Raw genomic sequence first — 15,961 nt, forward strand, 5'->3', positions numbered from 1 at the left:
CCCGTCGCTTGATTGTACACTGTTTCCCTCACAATTCCCTCAATTGAACTTATGTTTGATTACTAATTCTCCTGTCTCTAGTCTCCTCTGTTCTGGTCACCCACAGGTTAGAAGTTGGTTCCTTCTAGTTGACAAGACTTTTTGTGTTTTTACACATTCACATAGTTGTTTCTTAGAGCAGAGTCATATTCCATTCATGTATCACACCCTAAACACTGCAATACATGAATAGCATGGAATATTGTGGTGCTCTAAGAAACAATAAATATGTGAAAAGAACTCCTGCTGACCGTGCATCACCCATACTCTACATATGAAGCTATTTTTTTAAAAAAATTCAAAGTAAAAGACATTTCCTCTTTTTAAACTGTACTTTAAATTCTGCCCAAGTGCTCCAATCTGTCCATATTTTTCAGAATTTTGATAAACATGTAACCTATGTTTTTAATATCAAATGGGTCATCAAGTCAGTCAACTGTTTTTATTGAATAAGTACAATGTACCATTGTGCTAGGTTGGGGAGATAAAGATATTAAGCAGGCTCTTTTCTTAAGGAACTCAGTCCAGTGGTAGCAACATGCAAAGAACTAAACTATATGCAGGATAAATTGGGAGTTTTCTCTGACGTAAGGCATTAAAAGGAAGGAAGAATACTGGGAAAGGTTTCTTGTAGAAAGTGAGATTCCTTTGAGGCCTAAAGAAAGTCAGGGAAGCCAGGAGGAGAAGAGGTGGGAGAGCATGGAGAATAGCTTATGAAAAATCCTCGGGGCGGAACATGCCTTGCAGCAAGAGACCGGGAGGCTAGGAGGACGGGATCAAAACTCACGAGGCCCGAAATAAGGTGAAAGATGATGGGAAAGGTAGGAAGGGGCCAGTTAAGGGCTTTGAAAGCCCTTTTGTATTAGATCCTGGAGGTGATGGGGCGCCACGGGAGCTGATTTAATACAAAGTGTCATGACCTGAGTTTTAAAAAAAAATCACTTTGGCGATTTAGTGACTAATGTGGATTGAAGCGGGGAGAACCTTGAGGCAGCAGACCTATAACTAGCAGCACTGTGGCAGTGTCAGATGAGAGGATGTCCCTTCTGTCAGAGATGACGGTGGAAAGGACAGAACTTGGCAACTGACTGCAAAGATGTGAGAGCTGGAAAGGTGAGGGACGGCATTTTTTCAAGCCTGGGTGACTGGGAGGGTTCCAGAAGAGTAACAGGTAAATGGAGGGGGAGGGCGGGGTTGGAGGGGAAAAGAACCCCGAGGCGCTCCGTTCCATCCTGCCCTCCTGGGGGAGGCATTCTCACCGCACGCTTGGATTTTCTCACATCCCGAGACCGCGCTCCAAATCCCCAGCGGCTGCTGCTCCGTACACAGCAGGGGGCCTAGAGAAGGCCCACTAGGACGCTAAACACCGCCCACCTCCGAGGGGACTACAGTTTAGACACGAAGGGCTGCGCCCGAGTAAGGGGGCAGCCACCGGTACCACGTGGGCTGTGGCGCGGCGGCACCCGCCGGGGAGGTGGCGGATGGATTAGCCGAGAAAGACCGTTCCACCTGGTGGAGCTACTGCGCATGCGCACCCTCTTCTCGCTGAAAATACCCGGCTCCTGGGACGGCGACTTGTTCGCCAGCGCCTGAGTGGGCGGGGTGCTCATTCAAACGTAAGGAACTAATTCTGCGGGTTATTCTGGGGAGAGAGTACGGTGGCTGCCGGCGGCCAAAACTGCTTCGCTCTGGATTCTGAGCCAGGTGCAGCGTTTGGGGTTCTTTCTATCCCTCGGGCTGGGTGTTAATAGCTGTAAAATGGTGACCTCAGTTGAGACTCACCACCCCTTCTAGATGGCCGACCGCAAAGTCAGCCGATCCTCCCCGCCTTACACGTGGTTACCTCTCTGCCCAGACCTTCTCCCCGCCCCCCTACTAAAGGCCTAGTCTGCCATGCTGCACCGGGAGCTCAGGCGGCTCTTCCGCATTTCTTTCAGCTACTCTAGGCCGGGATGCGGGGAAGCTATTAAAGATGGGAAGCGATGGCCTGGGAGCGGGGAATCCCCACCGAAGCAATTCATCGGGGTGGGGCAGAGGCGACCGGTAATGGGTGCAGTCAGCCGGGCCTGCAGGACAACTTCCCGCAGAGGCCCGCTCGGAAGGCCCAGCGCACTCCTGCACGCCTCTCACCGAGGTTTGCTTCGACAACAAGCAGGGAGCCAGACCTAATGACTGGGGTTTAGGGTTGCCCGGTTTAGTGGCTCGGGGACGCGTCCATTCCGCCAGCCGCGCCGGGGCGGACAGGAGAGGAGGGGTGACCTGAAATTGGGAATGGGAGCCCGATAGAAAGAATCTCCCATATAAGAGCGGCTTGTTAAGGTGGAACAACATCAGTGTTAAGCAAAAGTCGTTCTAGGGCACCGCGCTCTTCTCATCTCAAACCTCGTAAACCCTGTCTCCCCCGTCAGGTTGACCGGATGAGCTCGCCCGGGGCATGTCCCGGCGGCTCGCGGGGAAATTCGAGATTACTCGGCGGGGGGAACTGAGTGATTGATACATTGTATTGCGCGCCTCTTCTTCTCTTCTCCGCAGAGATGCCCTGTTCCGAAGCGGTCCCCGCCGGCGTCTCCCCCAGCAAGCGGGCCCGGCCTGCCGAGCAAGAGCCGGAGGGCCCTGTGCGCCTCCGCTTCGCCCGCCTCTCGGAGCACGCCACGGCCCCCTCCAAGGGGTCGGCACGGGCTGCGGGCTATGACTTGTACAGGTGGGTTTTGTACAGGTGGGTTCGTAGGTGGGCGTGAGTGAGTGGGGGCGTCCGCCCGCTCAGCGCTTTGTGGTCAAGCCTGGGGGCGCAGGGGAGAGGCCGTACTAAAACCCCGCAGAGGACTTCGGGCCACCCAGACCTGTCTCACTCTGCAAAGGAGGAAACCGAGGCTCTTGGTCTGGTCTGAGAGCCAGTCAGGGCTCGCGGGTAGCAAAGGCTTCATGCAGACCCAGTGCCTCGGACTCGGTCTTTCTTCCCCTTTACCTCTCCCCTTAACTCCGACAGTCCTACCCCTCCCCAGTTTCCTGTAATCCGATTTTCGCGCCAATTCTGGGCGCTCAATCGTCTGTTGGGGCTTCCCATCAGTGACGTTAGATGCAGTGCCCCAAAAAGCTTGGCGCCGTTTTGCGCCACTAAAACTTAATATTCAATAGCTTGAAATGATTAAGCTGTGGAAGCTTACAGTGTCGGTACGGCTTCGGGGACACCCCCATATTTAGAGTCTCACCAACTTTTAATACCGATAACGGGAGTAACATATACAGGTGTGTGTGTGTGTGTGTGTGTGTGTATGTGTGTGTTTTGCAGGCACTATGAGAAGCACTTTACAATTATTATCGCCGTTATTTCTCACAACAACCCTTAGTCTTAGGGAACAAATACTTTAAGGTTCCCCGTGAACCGTTTCCCTCTCTACAAGCATTTTATATCTTGCCTCTATACCCTCTTTCAACTCACGTTGACGTTGCTACTACTTCAGAGTGAGCGCTGTTTGCCTCTCCCAGGAACCAATTTAATGATTCCCCAACTGATCACCCTGACTCTGATCTCTTGTTTTCAATCCTTCTTCCACAAAGCTTAATTATCTTTTTTTTTTTAATAGCCTTTTATTTACAGGTTATATGCATGGGTAACTTTACAGCATTAACAATTGCCAAACCTCTTGTTCCAATTTTTCACCTCTTACCCCCCCACCCCTCCCCAAGATGGCAGGATGACCAGTAGATGTTAAATATATTAAAATATAAATTAGATACACACTAAGTATACATGACCAAAACGTTATTTTGCTGTACAAAAAGAATCAGACTCTGAAATATTGTACAATTAAAAGCTTAATTATCTTTGTAATACACAGTTTTACCACGGCCCTCACTACTCTCGATCTAAAAACCTTTAGGAAAACCCCCATTGCCTATTAAGACAAAACACAGATTTCATCACCAGGCATTTAAAGAACTCCACAATCTTCCTACTTATCTTAATAGTTATTAAATACTGTTCTTCTTTCTGAGCAAAATGACCTAGTTAATTTTTTAATTCGTATTTGTGTATTTATATCTAATCTAGTGGACCATAAACTTTATGAGGGCTGGAAATGCAATTATTCTTCATTGTAGGCTAGGCTGCCTTCTAGTGGGTTTGAATTGAATGGAAAAAGAGTATCCCAAATATTAAGAGATAAAAAAAGTAGTGTTATTGTATTCAAAATAATCCCAAGCTAAAATTTTCAGAGAAAGCTAAAATTCCTCAGAATATTTTAAATTCATTTTATTTAAACCCTGTGCACATAATCCTAACATCACACTTAATTGAAACTTAAAAGATAAAAACAAAGGTCAATATTGGGCATCCAGAATTCTATTTTAGACCATTCATGTTTCTAATTTGTAAAATGGCTTAGAATGGTTAAAACCACACACCTCTTTTTAAAATATATTTCCATCACTAGGTCACAATCCCTTTTACAGCTTAATAGTTGATTTTTTAAAAGTTACTGCCTGAAACTTTAATCACCTTGTAGCCACATCTCCTTCCTGATGAGCCTCTCTGAAAATCTGCACATGTGACCATAGGCAAACCGGACCTCAGCTAAAGTTTGGCTTTAGTCCTTAAGAACCCAGGGTTACTTCCATGGCCCAGTGAGACATCAGAGTAGGACTTCAGGTTTTTTGTTGGCTTTCCTACCCCCTTAGGGGTTTAGAATTGTAATCTTAAGAAGTCTTATAGTGCTCTTTATAAAGAAAAGAGAAAAAAAAAACCTATGAATCTTGGAGGAGTGAATTTTTGTGTGATCTCATTTTAATAGCTGTGCAAAGCAGTGAAGTACTTGATTTGCCTAAGGTCACATAGGCCATTATAAGCAATCAATCCTTTCTTAGAGATTAAATACATAGTAGTTTAACTAGTGAGTACACAGAATTTACTCCACAACCTGCTGCTAATGTCAAGCTGTTTACAAAACCCAACAAAGCTTTAACCCTTTTACATATTCTTGGTCTCTTCTTCATTCTTGACTCATAACTTTCTCAGCCTATCCCCATATTTCTTCTCTTTATTTTCATTGAAGTGAAGTAACGTCCCTTTTAAAGATCTATCTACCCTCTCTAATCTGACTTCTTGATCTTCATGCACTATTCCTTTACCAATATGTAGTATATTTTCGAATTAAGTCATCTCAAACTGTCAGCAAAAGAACTAAAAAAATATTGTTATCAGGTAGCATACTCCTTATGCTGCATGGGAATTTTTGTGAAGATAAATTGGAAAATTAGTGATTTGAGCATTAATTTTTAAGAATATAGAGATCTAAATAGGCATAAGAACTAATAAGAAAATTTATTGTTTCACTTGCATTTCTGATAATCCAGTGAAATTGTGGAAATTTTAAATTGAAAATTTAGAAAATTTAAATTGCAAACATCTATTTTATAACTACTTTGCTTGGTAATTTTTATAGTGCCTATGACTATACCATACCAGCCATGGAGAAAGCCCTGGTGAAAACAGACATTCAGATTTCTCTCCCTCCTGGGTGTTATGGCAGAGTTGGTGAGTGGCTTAATAACTTACCTTTCTTTGTGTTTGAAATAAAAAAGATCTTCTTAATCTTCATTTTATCATATGTGATCATATATATTTGGAATTATTAATCAAGGATAGATTAAAGACAAAAAAATACAACTATTCGTAAGTTTCCTATAACCTGGTATCTCCCACATCTGCCTTGACTCTTTGTTTTTACTGTGAAAGCATGGTGAGGCAATTTTACCATGAATTGCTGGCATAGTCCCAAGAAATGCTGCAATAATTGGAGCTAGACAGTTATATGCACCTTACATAAGTAGGGAAAGCAAAATTTCAATGTTGAATTGAATCCCACATCTTTGCTATTTTCCCCATATTAGGAATATACTGTTTGCTAGTGTCATGAATTCAGTGTCATGAATGATTGGAACAATAATAAATATTAGGATATTAATATTTTCACTGTATAAGAGGTCATGGAAAAGTCTTAAAATTTTTTTGTTGTTATAAAAGAAATAATCCTGATAATCTTAATGTCATCAAGTAAAGAATTTTTTCTAAGTAAATGAAGAAACACATAACCTACACTGACTGACCTGATCTTAGACATTAACTGGTTAGTAAAACTCCTGGTGATTCAGGGTTTTTGCTTTCCCTGGAATTCCCACTTCTAATAGAAAAGTCATCTCAATTAAGTGAATTTTAGATTAACCAGTTTTAATTTCTTGTAACTTTTTCTAAATTTCTGTTTTTCCTTTCTTAGTAAGTATGGTAAATACAAAATGCCTTCACAGTATTGCTATGAAATTAAAGTTACTCTAGATTTATAAGGTATAAAGTGTTGAGATTTGTAACTAAGGCTAAATTTCAGAATATATGTATGTATGTATGTGTGTGTATTTCTTTTAATTTTATTTTTTTATTTGATTAAGCTCCACGTTCTGGTTTGGCTGCAAAACATTTCATAGATGTAGGAGGTAAGATGTTTACTTCTTATTTCAATCTTATATTTGTAAGTTTTTTTTCTTTCCCCCCCAAAAAAAAATGAAATTCAATTTTTTTTTGTTTTTTGAATCCTGTTCAATAAAATGAATTATTTTCTGCATTGCCATGTCATCAAGCTTTAATAAGCTTTAATTAAAGGAATTAATAATAATTTATGTTTTTATGTAATTCTTTAGTCTTACCATAAAAAATGAAATATTTCACTTTATGGTAAAGTTGCCCATGCTAAAATTTCTGACTCAGTCTAGAACTTATTGGTGTCTTCATCTTCTATTAGTGGGGGAAACCAGCTTTGTCTATTAGATCTTTTGCTCCCACAAAGTAAAAAAAAAAAAATGGAAAAAAAGAAATTACCAAAAAACCTTTCTAGAGAGATCTATTTCTGTGGGTCAGTATAATTAAGATTCTGAGGGAGAAAAGGAACCAAGGATGATGTAAATGTGTAAATTTAAAAAGATGCATATTCTCAAAATAATAAATGTGCACAAAGCCATATACAGTTTTAGCAGGAACTGCATATATCTGTAAACCAGCAAGTATTTATTAAGTAGCACTTGTATGTTAGTCATTAGGGGCAAAAAAAATAGAATTGGGACAATCTCTGTTATCAAAAAGCTTACATTCCACTAGGGGAAATACTGTATATGAAGCAAATACATTCATCCCAAATCTGATGACCTAACAGGTTAGTCCATACATTTTGGTTATTATATTTGATTCTGGATGCCATATTTAAAAACATATCTAGCTTGTGTCTAGGAAGGAATGTTTGGGCTGGCTATATGTCTTTAAATATGTTATATACAGAGCAGGCAAAAATGTTAAAGATACTTAACTTGAAGAGAAAACTCTTGAGAAGAAATATCTTCATCTCTTTGAGGGCCATCATGAAGAGGACACTATTTGAGAAGAGTAATAAAAAATAGGAGCCCTCCTAATGGTCTACAGAAAGCAAGAAACTGCTTTTCCACCTCTCAGTGCTCTCCAAAAGTCTTTTGTTTTTGACTAGACTGGTGACATCCACATGGGAAGCTTACGTGGCTGACTCTTATGGCCAGTGCAGATCCAGCCCCTGCTCTGCCACCTAACTTTGATGCTTGGCCACCAGGGGTTAGTGACCTGCCTGGAAATACATCTCCATTATTGATACAGGAGTGATAGGAATCCAGATTTAGCTAATTTCTGGCTTTCTTCTCTACTCAATTAACATTTTGTTTTTTATAGAATAAGAAACTTCTGCTATTTAGCCTTTTACCGAGATTAGGCTTTTGTCTTCTGATGGATGATTTAAAAATTTTTTTAGGTTTAATTATGTATAGCTTTGTTTTCTTCCAAGGTCTTGCTGACAAGCCTACTTTTCTTTCTCTTAGTGTTTTGTTTAAAAGTTAGTATGAAACTGATCAATACAAATAAAAGTGTTTTACAACACTATGGCCAAGGGTTCTGCAAATAGCATTGCCCACCTGACTAGTGGCCCTGTTTCCAGCCGAGTTCCCAAAACCATCATTCAAGGGAGCAATCCCTGTAGATAAGGAACTGGTCATTCCCATGAAGTACACCCACAGTGTAGGCAGACAAGCCTATCTGAAGTAGTAAAACAGCAAGAGGGATAAAAAATAGATTTTTGCTAATTGAGACCCCATCTCCCTTCATCTGGGCTGGATGCTGTCCTCAAAATAGCAACATTCCACTTGTCCCTGCATGCAATCCAATCCCCAAATCCTTTATTCAGGGAATTGGTCCTTACAGAGATATATCCTGGCAAGTGCTTGTGCAGGAGCTGCAGTGCCAAAGAAAATTTCTGGCACTGTTAAATAATTCAACATCAGAAACATGATTTTATCAGTGGAAATGACAGGAAATATATATTACCATGTGTTCCTGCCCTATATGCTAAGGGGCCTTCCCATCTAACTTGCAGCTGAAGCATCTTATAGGTGTGTCCAAAGTATTTTGAACATAATAAATGTTTGTTTTTTTTTCATTAATTCTTGCCTCTGGACAAAATACAGATATCTCTATCTTATCAAGCCTTTTTTGAAATCTTGTTTTAACCTATCTTTTTTCTTTTTGATAGCTTTTTATATACAAAACATATACATGGGTAATTTTTCAACATTGACCCTTGCAAAAACTACTGTTTCAGTTTTCCTCCTCTTTCCCTCCATCCCCTCCCCTAGATGGCAGGTTGTCCCATACATTTAACCTATCTTTTTAAACCAAATTTTTGGTACACTTCTTTCTAATCAAACTTGTCTGCTTGTTCTTCTGCATGATATCCCATCACTCACATCTATGCTTTTTGCCCAAGCTGCTCCCTTCTCTGCCACATTCCCTGAGAATGTGCAAAACGTTATGATTCTGCCTATCTGCAGAATACTTCCTGATATCTGGCTTCTGTCCTTGCACAGCTCAATCTAGGTGAGAAAGTGATATCTCTCATGATGTCACTAGGTGGTGGTATGGGATAATACTTGGGTTGAAGAGCAGCTCTGATGCCTTTTATTTGTTAAAAATTTGAGAAATCAGTCCAGCCTCATTCAGTAAAGTCATATGTAAGGAATTTGAAATTCATAACCATGTCCTCAGACTTGTAATATCACACTCTTCCATTATACCATTCTGAACTCTTTGATATGGTTTACAGTTTAAAGATCCTATGCTTTATATAATATTTTTCCAGATGTGTTTTTAAAAATTTTTGTTATAGTCCTGGTAATTTAAAACTAGTCTAGGCATATATTATCTATTTGAAAATATTTTTTTTTTTGAAATTTGAATATTTTTCTCATAACCAATATTTATTGTGCTTAAAACAAAGACCCAAAAAGCATTGAACCAAAGAAATGGAAAACTAGTCCAACAGTTGGTCTATATTGTTCATAAAATTGTGGTGTGTTCTTGGATTGTTATGATTTTAAAATGTCTCATAAGCACAGGTTTATCACACCTGGCAAAACATTTTATTTCCTAAGAAGGAGGTTGTTAGAATCCCAGGCTGTAAATAAGGGTCAAAGGAAAAAGTTGAATATGCAGGATTCTGTTCAGAATGCACATCTGGTAGGTGTGGATGGTTTTAACTAAAGTAGGTTTCCAACAAATGACATGCCAAAGCTTTGACACAGTAAAACTTTTGCCTGAAGTCAGTTATTAGTCTGCCAGTTCCAATGCATGATTTTTCCAGTGATAACTTCAAGACACATTTTGCTTTCTCATGAAGAGAAAGAAATGCCTTGTGCTTACATAGGAAATTATGTTCCCATGTTTTTCTTGAATTATCTATTCTGTTAGGTGTAAAATGAACCCTGAATTTCTGAAATTCGTAGAGGTTCATGGATGTTAACATGTATACATAAAATATACATGTAGGCCTTTATTTTCTTATATTTCAATTGTCTTTAAACTTTTCTCATTTATAGTTTTAATAGCTTTTAAAATACATCTTGAAATGAGTTGGTGCTTAAGGTAAAACCTTTTAGCTTTTTATTCATAAGTTATATGCATGGGTAATTTTACAGCATTGACAATTGCCAAACCTTTTGTTCCAATTTTTCCCCTCCTTCCCCCCTCCCCACTTCCCCCCGATGGCAGGTTGACCAATACATGTTAAATATGTTAAAGTATACATTAAATACAATATAAGTATACATGTCCTAACAGTTATTTTGCTATACAAAAAGAATCTGACTTTGAGATAGTGTACAATTAGCCTGTGAAGGAAATCCAAAATGCAGGTGAACAAAAATATAGGGATTGGGAATTCTATGTAGTGGTTCATAATCATCTCCCAGAGTTCTTTCACTGGGTGTAGCTGGTTCAGTTCATTACTGCTCTATTGGAACTGATTTGGTTCATGTCTTTGCTGGAGATAGCAACGTCCATCAGAATTGATCATCATATAGTTTTGTTGTTGAAGTATATAATGATCTCCTGGTCCTGCTCATTTCACTTAGCATCAGTTCCTGTAAGTCTCTCCAGGCCCTTCTGAAATCATTCTGCTGGTCATTTCTTACCAAACAATAATATTCATATACCAGAATTTATTCAGCCATTCTCCAATTGATGGAGCATCCACTCAATTTCCAGTTTCTGGCCACTACAAAGAGGGCTGTCACAAACATTCGTGCATATACAGGTCTCTTTCCCTTCTTTAAGATTTCTTTGGAATATAAGCCCAATAGAAACACTGCTGGATCAAAAGGTATGCACAGTTTGATAACTCTTTGAGCATAGTTCCAAATTGCTCTACAGAATGGCTGGATGTGTTCACAATTCCACCGACAATGTATCAATGTCCCTGTTTTCTCACATCCCCTCCAACATTCTGCATTATCTTTCCCTGTCATTCTAGCCAGTCTGATAGGTGTGTAGTGGTATCTCAGAGTTGTCTTAATTTGCATTTCTCTGATTAATAATGACTTGGAGCATCTTTTCATATGGATAGAAAGTTTCAATTTCTTCATCTGAGAATTGTCTGTTCATATCCTTTGATATCTGTTGGATTTATCACTTGGAGAATGGCTTGATTTCTTATAAATTAGAGTCAGTTCTCTATATATTTTGGAGATGAGGCCTTTATCAGAACCTTTGACTGTAAAAATGTTTTCCCAGTTTATTGCTTCGCTTCTAATCTTGTCTGCATTAGTTTTGTTTGTACAAAAACTTTTCAATTTAATATAATCAAATTTTCTATTTTGTAATCAATAATGATCTCTAGTTCTTCTTTGGTCATAAATTCCTTCCTCTTCCACAGGTCTGAAAGGAAAACTATCCTATTTGCTCTTTCAATTTATTTATAATCTCATTCTTTATGCCTAGGTCATGAACCCATTTTGACATCTTGGTATACATTGTTAAGTGGGTCAATGCCTAGTTTCTGCCATACTTATTAACAATTTTCCCAGCAATTTTTGTCAAATAGTGAGTTCTTATCCCAAAAACTAGGGTCTTTGGGTTTGTCAAACACTAGATTATTAAAGTTATTGGCTGTTTAGTCCTTTGAACCTAACCTATTCCATTGATCAACTAGTCTATTTCTTAGCCAATACCAAATGGTTTTGGTAACTGCTGCTTTATAATATAATTTTAGATCTGGTACAGCTAGGCCACCTACATTTGATTTTTTTTTTTTTCATTAATGCCCTTGAAATTCTTGACTTTTTGTTTTTCCATATGAACTTTGTTGTTATTTTTTCTAGGTTATTAAAATAGTTTTTTGGGAGTCTCATTGGTATAGCGCTAAATAAATAAATTAGTTTAAGTAGTATTGTCATCTTTATTATATTTGCTTACCCTATCCAAGAGCATTTAATATTTTTCCAGTTGGTTAGATCAGACTTAATTTGTAGTTTTGCTCATAAAATTTCTGATTTTCCCTTGGCAGATAGAGTCCTAAATATTTTATACTATCAGTAGTTACTTTAAATGGAATTTCCCTTTGTAACTCTAACTGTTGGATTTTGTTAGTGATATATAAGAATGCTGATAACTTATGTGGGTTTATTTTGTATCCTGCAACTTTGCTAAAGGTGTGGATTATTTCTAATAAATTTTTAGTAGAATCTCTGGGGTTCCCTAAGTATACCATCATGTCATTGGAAAAGAGTGATAATTTGGTTTCCTCATTGCCTACTCTAATTCCTTTAATCTCTTTCTAAATTCTAATTGCCAAAGCTAGCATTTCTTTTTTTTTTTTTTAAATAGCCTTTTATTTACAGGTTATATGTATGGGTAACTTTACAGCATTAATAATTGCCAAACCTCTTGTTCCAATTTTTCACCTCTTACCCCCCACCCACTCCCCCAGATGGCAGGATGACCAGTAGATGTTAAATATATTTAAATATAAATTAGATACACAATAAGTATACATGACCAAAACGTTATTTTGCTGTACAAAAAGAATCAGACTCTGAAATATTGTACAATTAGCTTGTGAAGGAAATCAAAAATGCAGGTGGGCATAAATATGGGGATTGGGAATTCAATGTAATGGTTTTTAGTCATCTCCCAGAGTTCTTTCTCTGGGCGTAGCTGGTTCAGTTCATTACTGCTCCATTGGAAATGATTTGGTTGATCTCATTGCTGAGGATGGCCAGGTCCATCAGAACTGGTCATCATATAGTATTGTTGTTGAAGTATATGATGATTTCCTGGTCCTGCTCATTTCACTCAGCATCAGTTCGTGTAAGTCTCTCCAGGCCTTTCTGAAATCATCCTGTGGGTCATTTCTTACAGAACAATAATATTCCATAATATTCGTATACCACAATTTATTCAGCCATTCTCCAACTGATCGGCATCCACTCAGTTTCCAGTTTCTAGCCAGAAAGCTAGCATTTCTAATACAATATTGAATAGTAACAGTGATAGTGGGCAACCTTCAAACAGAGCTATTTTAAAGATATCAGAAATGACCTCCACCAACTTGGCTAGTCTTACTTAGCTTTACTTAAATCATTATAGACAGGTGGGTATTAATTCTGTTCTAAAAAAAATTCTCCAGGGAAAGAAATTCCACAGTCTTCTGTACTAATTGGTTCCAGTGTTTAACAACATATAACACTGAATAATTTATCCCATAAATCTAATCTAAATCCCTCTTTACGTCTAAAAATATTTCTACTTAGGTATTCAGAGTTAAGATGGAGAACAGCTGGTTCTATCTTTTATGGAATGATTTTCTTCAAGGATACTAAAGATTAAGTCAACCTACTTCAATGTGGGAAAAGAAAACATGATTCAACATTATATGACCTGACCCACTTTTTGTTACTATTCAGTTAAAGAATAGTTTACAATTTACCCCTATAACATCCATTCTAGACATAGAATTCCTGTAATACTTAGTCCTGGCCTTCCAATTTTTGTGCCTACCTTTGTCTACCCTTTAATTGAAATATCTTTGTGCTTTACCTGTGTATGATATAATTGTCACACTAGAAAAATTGAGGTAACTGGACCCTTCTTAAATGAAATCTCTGGAGATATTTTTAACACAGATTTTGTCAGTGAATTACTGAAAGGTTAAAATACTTTATTTCACTACTCCCATTTTATTATCCTCTAGTGATTCCATTGAAAAATCATGTTTTCTGGATGTTCAGTATTGCAAGTGCTCAGAAGTAGAATGAGTAGTTCTTATTCTTCTGATCCTATTTTCTGAATTTGATACAATTATAAGTCAAAAATGAGGGAATTTTCCTTGTCCAAAAAGTCAATAGCAAGCTTGTAGCATATATTCAAATAACTCTTAATTTCAGCATCCTTTTAAACTATGGAATCTTTCTTTAGGTATTCTAAGAGAAAAAAGGAATAGAATGGGTTACAGGGTGAAGATTGTACACCTTCAGCTCTGTTGTAAAGCTTGGAAACCAAAATACCTAATTTTCTCTTAGTACTTAGGAAAAGTTAAAGTCAGATTGAAAATTTAGAGAAAGAAGAGGGCAAAGGAGCTCAAACTAAAGTATGAGGTCATGCCATCTATTTTCAACAGAGTGGGAAGAAGTTGATTTGCATAATTGGATGAAGAAAAAATCATTTTCCAGGTGTTTGAGCTGGGCTTTTATATTTTTGAAATATTGTAATTTTCAAGGATATCATATATCCATATTCATTTTTTTAACTATTGAAATATTTTAGTCATTCATAAATTATCTTTATCATCTGTGATTTCTTAATCATAGGGAACCATCACCACCAAAATTGATCAAATCCAATCTCTAATTCAGTACATAAATCTTGGGGAGTTGCCTGAGACACATAAAGCTTTAATGATTTGCCCTAGATCATGTAAGTTATGAGAGGTCAGATATTAATCCACATTTCCTGAACTTTGAAGTTCAGAATTCAGTCTACCATACTGGACTACCTCTAAAGTTTTTTTTTTTACACTATTACTATATTCCATTAGTATGCATAAGTAAAAGTAGCTAGCTTTAACTACCAAAAACGGTTTCATTAACTTAATATGTCTCCTACAGCTGGTGTCATAGATGAAGATTACAGAGGAAATGTTGGTGTTGTACTATTTAACTTTGGCAAAGAAACATTTGAAGGTAAGCTAATAATGTAATTTACTATATTGCTAAACATCTGTTTTTCTGAAGCTCGTATTTATAATATAATCTTTTTATTTAAAGTGAAAAAAGGTGACCGGATTGCACAGCTGATTTGTGAACGGGTTTTTTATCCAGAACTTGAAGAAGTCCAAGTAAGTAATTATAATATAATTAAGTCATTGGGAGAGTTATCATGTAGTCATGTAGTATAATGAGTGAGAGATGTTTCTTTATAGAAGATATAGTACTTTTTAAAGAAGATCACAGGTCATATAATTATTTTAACAAGTGTGGTTCTATGTAAAAGTCCTTGTGTAGAAAAAAGAAAATTATTTTCTTTTTGCTTTTTAATCCTAATAATAAAGAGCAAGTTAGAAATGAAATAAAATTTTAAAGCATATGTAAATGCTAAAACGAAGGTTTATCTCTTTAATCTGCTTAAAGATGGCAACATGGAATAATGCAAAGAATTTTGGAGTTTGGGTCAAAGGGCCTGGATTTGCTTCTTACTACTCTGTGGTTACTTCTTTCTGGTTGTGAGATACCCCATTACAATATGGGGTCAGAGAAAGATTTGGACTAGGTGATCTCCAGGGTCTTTTTTTGCTTGGTATTCAGTAATTCTAAGATAAATTTTAAAAGGAATTACTTAAATCTCCCTATAGAAATCATGGTAATATAGCTTTCATATTAATTTTTCCTTGGAAGCTAATTTTTAACTGTCTAATTCACTAAAGCCCCAATATATTTTTAAAGCAACTTTCAGAAAACACTTGTATTTACTGTGGCTAAGGCATCTGCATTTTACCATTTTTCTTTCCTACTTAGTGTGCCATATCCCCTAAGAAAGATGTGCTAATCATAGGGCAATACTGTAGAAGAAAAGACTTTAAAATTTAGGTGTCTAGAAGAAAAGAAACTTTTGACATTAACTTAATAATTTGATACTTTTTTCTTTTTCAGGGCTTAGATGACACTGAACGTGGAGCAGGAGGTTTTGGTTCTACTGGTCAGAACTAAAATTATATAATAAAAATAGATGTAGCAATTTTCTTCCTAAAACATTTCATAAAATAAATTTCCACTTATTGTGTGTGTGTGTGTGTTTTGTTGCTTAATATTTTTTGGTTTTATTTTAAATTCCAAATGTTCTCTCTCTTTTGTTTTTACCACACTGAAGAAGGCCACTATTTAAGTAAAATCATACTATGCATACTTCTATTTATCAGTTCTTTCTCTGGAGGTGGAGGGCATCTTCCTTTAGCAGCCATTTCTGTGTACAATATTCTCTTGATTCTGTTCACTTTGTTTTTCATTATTTCATACAAGTCTTTCCTTTTTTTTTTTT

General features: G+C 37.5%; 1 protein-coding gene across 3 annotated transcripts; it reads left to right on the plus strand.

Moving 5' to 3' along the window:
* The first annotated feature begins 1,577 nt into the window (after positions 1–1,577).
* Positions 1,578–15,705, plus strand: DUT (deoxyuridine triphosphatase). 3 transcript variants are annotated; one of them, XM_012545297.3, is made up of 7 exons: positions 1,578–1,655; positions 2,572–2,740; positions 5,481–5,572; positions 6,481–6,525; positions 14,536–14,610; positions 14,695–14,765; positions 15,577–15,705. In XM_012545297.3, exons 2-7 carry the CDS (start codon positions 2,574–2,576, stop codon positions 15,631–15,633), a joined length of 507 nt encoding a protein of 168 aa, XP_012400751.1. In that variant the 5' UTR covers positions 1,578–1,655; positions 2,572–2,573; the 3' UTR covers positions 15,634–15,705. The 3 variants fall into 3 exon arrangements, with proteins under 3 accessions (XP_012400751.1, XP_012400747.1, XP_003755962.2); XM_012545293.3 differs by lacking the exon at positions 1,578–1,655 and adding an exon at positions 1,656–1,743; XM_003755914.4 differs by lacking the exon at positions 1,578–1,655 and adding an exon at positions 1,820–2,173.
* Positions 15,706–15,961: the final 256 nt, after the last annotated feature.

This window comes from Sarcophilus harrisii, chromosome 2, assembly GCF_902635505.1.
Source record: "Sarcophilus harrisii chromosome 2, mSarHar1.11, whole genome shotgun sequence".
Classification (NCBI taxonomy): Eukaryota; Metazoa; Chordata; class Mammalia; order Dasyuromorphia; family Dasyuridae; genus Sarcophilus; species Sarcophilus harrisii.

Bases quoted from the DNA above. Each gene is read 5' to 3' on its own strand.
- DUT (XM_003755914.4), top strand. From the start codon at position 1,933: ATGCTGCACCGGGAGCTCAGGCGGCTCTTCCGCATTTCTTTCAGCTAC. The intron at 2,174-2,571 runs GTTTGCTTCGAC...TCTTCTCCGCAG, and splicing joins CCTGCACGCCTCTCACCGAG to AGATGCCCTGTTCCGAAGCG. The intron at 14,611-14,694 runs GTAAGCTAATAA...TTTTATTTAAAG, and splicing joins TGGCAAAGAAACATTTGAAG to TGAAAAAAGGTGACCGGATT.